This window comes from Malania oleifera, chromosome 10 (assembly GCF_029873635.1).
Source record: "Malania oleifera isolate guangnan ecotype guangnan chromosome 10, ASM2987363v1, whole genome shotgun sequence".
Classification (NCBI taxonomy): domain Eukaryota; kingdom Viridiplantae; phylum Streptophyta; class Magnoliopsida; order Santalales; family Ximeniaceae; genus Malania; species Malania oleifera.
In genome coordinates, this window is record NC_080426.1 from 82811477 (window position 1) to 82823461 (window position 11985).

General features: G+C 35.7%; 1 protein-coding gene across 2 annotated transcripts in view; it reads left to right on the plus strand.

Annotated features, from left to right (window-relative positions):
* The window catches only part of LOC131166937 (WAT1-related protein At2g37460-like), a 49036-nt gene extending 37953 nt beyond the window's left edge, over positions 1 to 11083 (plus strand). For both annotated transcript variants that reach the window (XM_058125584.1, XM_058125585.1), the window contains exon 6: positions 10721 to 11083. In XM_058125584.1, coding sequence (XP_057981567.1) covers positions 10721 to 10847 — 127 coding nt within the window. In that variant the 3' untranslated portion in view covers positions 10848 to 11083. The remainder of the gene's footprint in view (positions 1 to 10720) is intronic.
* The last annotated feature ends 902 nt before the right edge of the window (positions 11084 to 11985 follow it).

Consider the following 11985-nt stretch of genomic DNA (forward strand, 5'->3'; position numbering starts at 1 on the left):
GTTAATGAATAAAACTTTGATAATAAGTGTTGAATTTGTTATGAAAAATATGTAAATCCTCATAAGAGAAGGGGAGAGATAAGGAATAAAGAGAGAAGCGATATTTTGTTAAAGGGCCGGTTCTGAATCTTGTAATTTCTCCTGAGATAGTGAAGTTATTGATTCCATCCACCCATGGAGGAGATATATTCAAACCACGTAAAATTTTCGTCTCAGCTCTATTTATTTTTCGCATATTTTATAATACGTTATCAGCACGAGACTCAAACCAATTGAGTTATTTTTAATTTTTATTTAATTTATTCATTTTTTAAGATTAAAATCTTTTGTACAAATACAACTATACACGGCCATCCTTTTTATAGGGTACGAGGAGGCATACAAGGGTACAAGAGTACAAGGGTATTTTAGGGAGATATACTAACATCCCCCTTCAAACTCAAGGTGGTATCGAAGATGACATCTGGAGTTTGCAGACTAAAGCACGATGACGGCTAGGTGGATGAACTTTCGTGGAGATATCAGCCAACTGATCAGCTGAAAAAACTGACAAGAGGCGAAGTGTCCCATCTTGAAGGTGATGATGCACAAAATGACAGTTGATTTCGATATGTTTGGTGCGTTCATGAAAGACATCGTTGTGAGCAATCTGGACAACACTATGATTGTCACAATAAAGGGCAGTGCTCGAGGGTTGAGGAACTCCCATATCGTGGAGAAGCCAACGAAGCCAAAGAAGCTCAGAAGTAGTATCAGCGAGAGCCCAATACTCAGCCTCCGTGCTAGAGTGAGCAACAATAGTCTGCTTTTTGCTCCGCCAAGAGATAAGAGAGTCACCAAGTAAAAAAAAGAAAACTAGTGGTAGACCGACGATCAGTAGGGTCCCCTGCCCAATCAGCATCTGAATAAACTTGTAACGTCAAGGATGAGTGAGAGGAAAAGAAAAGGCCACGAAATAAGGTGCCCTTCACATATTGCAAGATGCGAAGAATAGCTGCATAGTGAACGGAACGAGGGGCCGACATAAACTGGCTAACAAGGTGCACCACATAGGTGGAGAAGAGTTGAGAGCAAACAATGTCAAGAATGTGACGGTGCTTACGTTTGACACGACCATTTTGTTGGGAGGTGGATGGACAAGATCGATGGGATAAGGCGCTGGCCTCTCGAAAGTTGGCCTCTCGAAATTCTTCAAGGAAAGGGGTAGAAATATATTCCAGGGCATTATCGGACCGAAAGACCTTAGTGGTGCAACCAAACTGAGTTGTAATCATCTACTTAAAGTCACGAAAAACATTAAGTAACCTAGTGCGATCATGCAAAAAATAAATTCATGTATATCGAGAGTAATCATCGATAAAAATGACAAAGTAACGAGACCCGCTCTTAGTTAAGGACAGGAGCAGGTCCTCAAATATCAGAATGAACCAGATTAAAAGGTGCAGAAGACAAAAAAGTACTTTCATTAAAAGGTAAAGCTTTATGTTTGCCAAGTTGACAAGGCATACAATCAAAATGTTCAAATTTAACATCTCCTAAGCAACCACTAGAAGCTAAAGACTGAACACGAGACAACGAGGCATGACCGAGACGAGAATGCCAAACACTGGAGGACACTGTAGCGGAAAGAGACGGAGGGGAACACGAACGAGGCAAATGCAGAGATGTGAGCTCGAAAAGGCGACTAACTTTATGCCTTGTCCCAACAAGCTGGCCTGTCTTCAGATCCTGCACATCACAACCTTTGTGAGAAAAGGTTAAGATCAAACCACGTTCAACAAGTTGACCAACAAAAAGAAGGTTGAGAGACAAATTAGACACAACATATATGTCAGGTACAAAGAAAATAGGAGTAGAAATATGACCAATATGACTAACAGACATATGTGAACCATCAGCAGTATAAATTAAGGGAACAAGATTTAAAGACTGCTTATGTGTTACTAAAGAGGAATCAGAGGTCATATGATTGCATCAGGCAGAATCAATGAACCAAGGTGTAGAGGTATCTGTGGAGACTGATAAGGCAGTAGAAGTGCGGGATAGAACTTGGGTGATAATTGCCTCAAGGTCAGCTGTAGAAAGAGACGATAGAGGAGGTGCTGAAGATGGAGCAAAAATTGAGGAGCTCGTGGAGACCGCAGCAACAGACTTGGAAGAGGGAAGAGACTTTAGCCTTAAGAGCATCCCAAGCATCCTTGGCCTTCTTCTTAGGACAATCAGAAATACGGTGACCGTCTTCCTTGCAATAGTGGCACTGGCCATTGAAACGATGCGGTTTAGAAGATGCAACAGTTGTAGCAGGAGTAGTCGGAGAAGAGGAGCAAGACAGAGCAGTAGCTAAGACCATATCGGTAGAATGAACGCGACGAGTTTGTTGGCATTTCTCCTCAGAAATGAGCTCCGCAAGAGCAACTTCAAGTGTAGGAAGAGGCGAGCGATGTAACAAAGAAGCTCGAGTATTCTCAAATTCGTACTAGATATGCATCATAAAGTATATAAACTGACGGCGATCCCGATAGGCAGCAAAAGGTTTAATCGACTGCTCATCAGAAAAAGCAAGGTCAGCTTGAGAAAGTTGATTCCAAATGCCACTAACCTGAACATGAAACTCGGCAATGGATTGTCCAGGTTCTTGACGCAGCTGGGAAAGCCTAGTTTCCAACTGAAACTCGAGAGCAATATCACTACCACAGTTGTACCGTTTGGCCAAAAAATCCCAAGCAAGTTTGGCATTACGAAATTTAGGAAATAGACTCTGAATAGTAGGAACAAATGTATTAATAAACCAGGAAAGGATCTTATAGTGAGTACTTTCCCGTTCATCAAAAGCCTCATCAAACTCCTCTGTTGATTGCGTGTTAGTTTTCGTGGGTTTCTATTTTGTTCCAGTGACAAAACGCCATAATCTCCGACTAATCAAAAAAACTGACATATGCTGGGCCCATGCATTGTAGTTGGGAGCCATTCAGAACAATTTCTATAGGGCAAGCAACATCAGTGAAAGACGCATAAATAAAAATAAAATAAAAAATGCAAGGGCAATAGCAGCAATTGTAGCATAGAAATAAACTTAAACAATCCTCGGTTGTGCCCCTGTAGTCTGACTACAGGTAGCTTGTCAGTGATGGTGACCCGCTTGGCGTGTAGTGCACAAGGTAAGCATCAACAAAACAAGAAAATTGCAGCAAACAGTGCAAAATGTAGGCTTTAAGTTCGCGGACCTCTTTTAGTACAACGTGCTTCCGCCCCAGTTCAGGTAAGGCCAAAGTTGGGGAAGATGGTTCACATCGAAGCAGGGGAAGATAGTTCACGCCGAAGTAGGGGAAGATAGTTCACAGACCGTCTGCGATCACTAGGGTGTCTAGTTCTAGGTCTTCAACCTACTTCTACTTCTCTGACTGTTCAGGGGTTTCTTCGTCGTCCGTGTCGAGCAGGGGAAGAGGGGTTGTGACCTAAACTAGGCTCTGTACTCTCTCTTGCTCGCGCATAGGGGGAGCCTATGCGAAGAGTCCTCCCTGGTGGAGCTCGTGGTGGAGGCAACGAAATTTCAAACACAGGGCTAAGGAGCTCCAGACGATGGATGGTCGTGGATGCCAAATGGAAACAAGAGAGAGACGGGATCGACAACGGTTTGGCGAAATAACAACGACGTTGTCCAGAACGGCGGCGATGTGGAGGAGATGACAGTGAGCACGAACGACTATTGCGTTAGCAGGGAGTTCATGAACGACGGAGACAAGGGCAGAGCACGACGGCGAACTCGCGTCGTGGAAGACAAAGATGGGGAGAACAGAGACCGGTGAGGAAGATGGCCGTGGACGTTGGACGCAGAGAGACGACCGGCAGCGGTGTGGCTAGAGGACGACGACGTCGTCGGGAACGGCGGCTGAGCAGAGGAGAGACGAAGATGACGGTGGCGTCCGAAACGGTAGCGAACAGGAGGTTTAAGGAAAAAATATTAGGGTTAACTTGGCTCTGATACCATGTTAAGATTAAAATATTTTGTACAAATACAACTATACACGGGCATCCTTTTTATAGGGTACGAGGAGGCATACAAGGGTACAAGAGTACAAGGGCATTTTAGGGAGATATATTAACACATTTCTTATAAGTTTTACTCCACAAGAATATCATATTCTCCTCCATAAGAGAATATATCTTTAAAGTTTAAAGAGTACCAATCTCAAAAAGAGATGATAAAGCAGTCATCCTAAAGAAGCTATATATATAATATCCCAAAAAAGTAGTCCTCCTGAAGAGATATTATATTTAAAATTTTCATTTATATATTAAATTTACCAAAGAGATAGATCTCCTGAAGAGGTTATGTATCTAATCGCCAGAAGATATGGTAAATATTTACCTCTTGAAGAAGGTATATTTTTAACCTCTCGGAAAGATGTTAAATTTGATCTCCTGAAGAGGTGAAACAATTATTTTTCAGATGAGGTAGTATATTTAATCTCAGGAGGTGGTGGTAAATTATTACCCAATTTAATATTGTAAATTAAAATCATACTCTTGAGAATTATAAATTAAGAAAAATAATATAATGTTCTTGAAGAAGCATATTTAAATACCCCGGAATGATGAAAATAATATTATATTATTATCTTAATTTTATTTTAGTTTTTACATTTTATTTTTTAAATTGTCTTAGTATCGTTAATTTATTTAGACGTTGAACTTAAATAAAGTTGAATTTGTTCCCCTCGATATCAAAAGTAACAATTATTTATCAAGAATTTTTTATGTCTAGTTAAATGTAATGAACTCGGGAAACACTATTTTAGATAGAAATACAGTATCCCTGTAAGATTACGTAAAAGTAATGATCTTCTCTGTCATCATTTATATGAAAAATTAAAGACTGAATATCTCACTGTTAAAGATTTATTATCCTACGAAAAAAATTTAAAAATAGATTTGACTACTAAAAGACTGTGATTTTACCAAAAACTCGATATGAATGGTTGGACTTGAGGTTGCAAGACTTTAAAACAGTTAGCGAATATAACTTGTCTCTGCATAAGATTTAGCTTGAAACTAAAATTATGTGGTAAAAATATTACTAATGAACACATGTTAGAAAAAATTTTTACTATTTTTTATCCCACCTCCTAAAGTAGCAATATAGGCAGAGGAAATTTACTAAATTTTTTGAATTTTTATCATGTTTTCTTGTTGTTGAGCAAAATAATAAGATTTTGATGAAAAATCACCAAACTTGTCCAACTGGTTCGACCACATTTCTTGAAGTGAATATGAATACATCTCGTGATCGAAAACGAGGTCGCAGGCATGGTCGTAGCCATGGTCATGACCGTGGACTAAATAATCACTAGCATCAACGTGAGACTGCAGTTCTCCAAAAGAGGGATTACCCCCCTGAAGTAGGTAAATGATTGAAATCAGCAACTCAAGCAGCATGAAATTGAATGTTACAAATGCGGAGGAAATCAGCAACTCAAGCAGCATGAAACTAAATGTTACAAATGCGGAGGAAAAGGTCATTGGTCGCGTACCTGTTGTATGACCAGACATTTGGTAAATCTATACCAATTCTCTATAAAACAAAAGAAAAAGAGTAAAGAAGTTGAAACAAAATTTGCTAATGATACTGTTCCAATAGATTTTAATGCTGGACCATCCAACTATATTAATCTTGATGTTGTTGATTTCCTTGTAAATTAAAATTAAAATAATGATGTAATATTTTAAGATATATAGTAAGTAATATTGTATTTAATAATTAAATTATCGTATTTATTGTTACTATGATCAATTATAATAATGATTTTTCAAAATATGTGTTGTAGTCTGAATTGTCTTAAAGTTTTGATTGATTCTAAGATGTCTTTGGAAAAAATTTGTTTAGTTGATAGTGCTACAACACATAATTTTTCCATATAGGAAATATTTCCATTACTTGAATATATCTTCAACCAATGTTAATACAATATTTGGTTTTACAAATTTGATTGAAGGTTGTAGAAAAGTTTATATAAAGTTAACCAATGGTACTTTATTACAAATTGATGAAGTTTTATATTCCAGCAGATCTAGATGAAATCTGTTAAGTTTTAAAGATTTAAGACTTGATGGATATCATATTGAAACTATAAATGTCAACTTGATCTTTTGGATTGTATTATACTAAGATTTAAGTAGTTGAATCATGTCTTGTACTATAAAGTGCAATGACCCAAAGTTATTTACACTTTATCATGATCGTCTTGGACATCCTAAAGATGTAATGATATAAAGAATCACTGAAACACCTCTCAGTAAGATGGAATAAATTATTGTCAGCGTGTGGTAGACATAGTAGTCAGAGGCGTGAGGCGAAGGCGCGCGCCTCATGAAGGTGAGGCGCACAATTATTAAAATTGTGTAAAATATCTATTTGGGGTAATTTATATATGAACATATGAATATCTAGTGATATTAGAATTTAAAATGCCAAAACATTCAATAACAAAATTAGAAATTTAATAAAATTGCCAAGACAAAGCCCAAAAGCATCAACAATTCAACATAGTTCAACATCAAAAGAAAAGAGTACAATAAAAAATTTCAAAATATAAAATCTAAAAATCCTCCTCAATCATCACTCATCACTCATTATCAACTAAGTCGGCAAAGATATCATCATCTTCCTCTTCATCATCAGAACTGTTTTCTCCAACATCTTTTTCCTCTTCCGTCTCCTTTGCACTATCAACTTGGATTTCATCCTCATCTACAAGTTCCAACATTGTGGTCCGACCCCTAGCATTGGTTGCACTACTAGATGAAGCCCTTCCTCTTCCTCTAGACGATGATGACATATTTGTACTTATTCTTGATCTAGTATGATGCGGGGGGTTATTTAGTCCAGAAGCTCTAACAATAGAATCCCAAGTCAAATTATCATCTTCAAACACAAGTTCATCATCCTCATCAGAATCACCATCCATCCTACCAATCAACTACTCATTACTATCATCAATGTCCTTTAGGAGGATGGGATCAATGGTGTCACGTTTGTCGTATCGACGCCTCAGAGTTCGATTATATTTCACAAATACCAAATCATTCAAGCGTTGCTGGGATAACCTATTTCTCCTTTTGCTATGAAGCTGCAAAAAGTTTAAAGTAATATGGTTAATAATGATTCTAAAAAGTAGTAGATTGGTAGTTCTTGTTCTTTAATAATTAATCCATGATATACTAATGACTTACATGTTGGAATATGCTCCAATTTCTTTCGCAGCCGGTAGCACTATTTCAATGGACTAACTTCCTCTTTTAGGTAAGGAACTCTCACTTCATGATAGCTAAGTGGCTTTATTCCAGGATCATATTGTCCAATCGATTCAAGTGCCACTGCAAAGCTGCTCAAACGTACAACATTAAATGGTATCCAAGCATTATACATCCACCTAGCAAAATCTCCCATTGCCTTTTTTCTTAGTTCTTTTTTGCACGCTTCATTTATTGGTGTTTGCTTCATCTTCCCTTCTTTCCTAGCTTGAACAGCTTTCTTTGGATCGGGAGTGCAAAACAAGTCTATAGGCCCCTTCTGTTTTGGTTTCTTCAAGTTGGATTGGTATGATCTTTTACTTCCATCACTAGTAAGCACTCTCTTGCCACGAATGTCAATTTCTTGAACTTCATCTTCTTCATCTTCACCGTAATGATCTATATTATCAAAGTCGGACAATAACTCATTTTCCTCCTTTTCCAAATCTTTCTTCAACATATATTCTTTAATCTCCTCACGTACATGAGTAGGGCACTTAGAGCATTCTTTCACATTTCGAAATCCTCCAACAATGTATTGTTTTGCCCGAAATATTCCTCCCCTTGTGACTTTATCACAAAAATTGCAAGTTAAATTATTTCTATTTTTTTGATCCTCCAAATGTGCATACTTCCATGCGGGATCTTTCTTTGCCGAGGCCTCACATCCAGAACTAGAATCCATTTAAGATTTTAGACTTGGTATCCCGTATCCTTACTGAAAAAACAATGCATCATACATTTAAAATTTAAGACTTACATAATGCATTTCCAAACAAATTAAAAAACAGTAGTTAATTTCAATGAAAAGAATAAATATTATGTATTAGTTATAATTTATAAACTTACATTAATTAAACTTAATATTATAAATTAAAAAATAGTAACTAAATTTCTGTAAAAAAAATAAATATTATGTATTAGTTATAATTTATAAGCTTACATTAATTAAACTTAATATTATAAATTAAAAAACAGTAGCTAAATTTCTATAAAAAAAATAAATATTATGTATTAGCTTACATTAATTAACCAAATATTTAATTTATAAGCTTACATATAAAGAAGAAGAAGAAGAAGAAGAAGAAGAAGAAAAAGAGCAGGTAGCAGTCAGCAGCACGCAGCAAGCATGCAGCAGGAAGAAGAAGAAGAAGAAGAAGAAGAAGAGAAGCAGCAGACAACAGGATGCAAGCAGAAGAAAAAGAAGATGAAGACTTACAAAGGTTCGAAGGCTTAAAGACGATCTCCAGCTGGTTCGAAATGTTGAAGGCGATGTGACGAACTCACGTCGTGCTCGAAGGCAGTCGGACGAAGTCACGACTGCTTTGAAAGCAGGCAGACGAACTCACGAGGGCTCCGGCTGGTTCGAAACGAAGTCGCGCAGGTCGTGCTTCTTCAAAATGTCAAAGATGAACTCACGATCCTGGTCGAAGCTTGAAGACGAAGTCGCGAAGGCCTCTGGCTGATTCAAAGGCTCGCAAACGAGGCTTCGAAGGGTCGAAAGGGGCTAGGGCTCTGTTCGTGTGAGTGATACGAGTCTAGCGGGCTATTTCTCTCCTTTAAATGGCTTAAAAATACACAAGGCGCGCCTCACTGTGCCTCGTGCTTCATTGCGCCTTGTCTCGCCTAGGGTCGCCTTTTGCAGGTCGCCTCGCCCCACCTGGTATGAGGCGGCAACCTCTTCGCCTCACTCTACCTTGCGCCTGAGGCGCACTTTTAACTACTATGGTGGCAGATGAGTTTTACATATTTAAACATAGTTATTAATTAAACTATAACTGAAAAGCATCTGTTGCAAATCATAATTTACACATACATTTCAAGGTACATATTTTTTATTCAAACATACTTTAACATAATAAATAATTTTGTTTTCATAAAACTACATATATATATATATATATATATATATATATATATAGACACACACACGCACATAAGACACTTCCTTTTCTTTCCCTTGATGATTTTAGTATAACATCATGAATTAGCCCGGTGTGATCGGGTTGTGCGGCCTAAGGACTAGATTTAATTATGGCTGCCCTATCAGGTTAAGTCAAACATAATATAATTACGCACGATGGCCCACCGAACCTGATCCGCCCATCTTACTCGTCGCAACACTTCTTGGGTCGGCACACAGTTGGTATCCTACTCGCCGCAACACTTCGGGGCTATTCAGCCTCTAACCCAACACTTTCTGAATAATATGGTTGCACTGTTGGCTAAACACACAACTTGGTCTGCCTGTCCTACTCGCCGTAACACTTCTCAAGTCGGCACATAGTGGGTTACACTATCTGATCTAATTAGCTAGCTACGATACCGTGCTCTGTACTTAATCCATCAAGGTTCTTATATCATATAGTACAATTTACATAAAATAACTGTTCATGTAATTATATCTCATAATCATCATTTCATGAGTTTGTATAAATTATATTTCATTATTATATCATATCTTTCATATCATATTCGGTATAATAAAAACTATCATCTCATAGCTGTCTCGAGCATATCATATCATATCATAACTTTGTCATATCATATTTTCATCATATTCATAAAATTCTGAAATCAGTATAAAATCATATACATATCATTTTTTTATCTCTGTATGAAAATCATAATCTGCTATATATCATCATAAAATATTCTAATTGTAATCGTATGGTCATTTCTCATGTCACACAATTTGAGTAATAATTCTTAATATGATAATTATCAAGGAAAAATAAAGGTTTTGCTGGAAATAATATATAACCCTTTCTAGGGTTTTCTCAAACTCATAATACCATGTTTTTGGGCCCCACCTATGATTTCTTCTATTTTGATAAATTAAAATTTTTAAAAATCAATTCATTAATTAATATTTTTTAAAAATGATTAATTAATTGGTGCATGGCTGCTCAATTATGACATCACATTTTATCACTTGGTGGCATTAGATATTAATTTACAATTAAATAAGTTTTAGCGAATCATGTGTTGACATATTACTTGTAATCTTAATATAGTTTTCAGTTGGAAAATATTTTTAACTCCGTAATATTATACCTAATGCTACAAATATATTTATGTTTTATTTGGGAATTTAGAGACAAGTCCTCAGGTCTTTGTTCGAATTAAGGAATTTGTTTTTTTTTTTTTTTATTAAAAAAAAAAAATTTGGTTCTTCATTATATTTTCTCAATTAACAATTGAATAATTAAAAATAAAAATAAAAGAGTTAATAATATGTGAAATCAAATGTAAAGAAATATATTTGCATGTACATGCATATCATGTTTTAGAAATCGCACAAATTTAGATGAGAGATCCAGAAGAATATACAAAATGTTATTGTGGTCTATATAATATCTAATTAAATTTTAAACAAAGCCTGGAGTCGCTTGCTCTTTGAGCAAATCTCTTGTGTTTTTGTGTGCAGCGTGGTGGGAGCAGTATTTGTAATTGCAGGTCTCTACCTACTTCTGTGGGGAAAAGCCAAAGAGACAGAGGAAGAGCAACTGAATGGAGCAGTTGATTTCATTGATTCTCCTTTGATTCAGCAATGATCACTAGTATTTGTGGATGAGGGAAGAATTTGGCATCATCTGTCTTCTTAAATAGCAATGATCATTAGTATTAGCTTTCTTATTTGTAGATGAGGGAAGAATTTGGCATCATTTGTCTTCTTTATTATTATGATCTGGATGTTCTCAATTTTTATGTTCTCCATTTTCTTCTTCAGCTATTGGATTTGTGTCTGTCTAGTATGATATCAATGCAATGTGTATGACCAATTTTCCTAGTTGTGTTCCCAATTGAACTAATTGTTAGCTGGTAGCTGCACAATAAAGTTTTGGAAGCCTCACAAAAATCCTTTGCAATGTGGATAGAATAACAGAATTTAAGTAGTTTCTATTTGTAAAAACTATTGGAATCGTTTTCACACAAGTAATTTTTGCAACTTACGTATTTGTAAAGTCTAACATTTGCATTTGGATAATTTTTGAGTTTTTATTTCTCTATGAAGACTTTTGCACATCATAAAGGTACTTGTTGGCTAGAAGACAGAGAGTCAAATTGTAGTGTGTAGTTCATAGCATAGCGTGAAAAAATAAATTGAAATAAATTCAATAGCTTACTTAGAGTTCTTGCCCTATGTATTATTTATGCCTATTTACTTTAAATTCTTTTGAATGGCAATAGGTTTATTTTTTCTGTTCGGCATATTTCTTTGTTATTAATCTTGTTCATTCCATTTTCCATTTGTGACCTCAAGTTAATTTGTTTCTTATTTTTTGTCTAATTTTTTTTCTTTCTGGAAGCTAAAATATTTATAGAGACTTTTGGCTTGCATTACTTTTGATGTTGTTACTAAATTTTTTAAGATGTCATTGTAAATTATAAATCATTTTTAATCATATATATATATATATATATATATATATGTGACATTTTCGCATATTAAAAATGTATCTTCACAAGCATTGTGAACAATAATAGCAATTTTAATTTTTTTTTAACTCATTATTTTTCATCAATATATATTTGCAGTTAAATAAATTTAATTCAATTATGATTAGATTTTAGATAAGTAAAATTACGAAGTTATGAGGTGTTTTTGAAATGAATCCATTTTATTTGTGGCTTTGGATGATTTCAAGATACAAATTTTGAATAAATTTTTGTTCCCACTAGGCAAAAAAA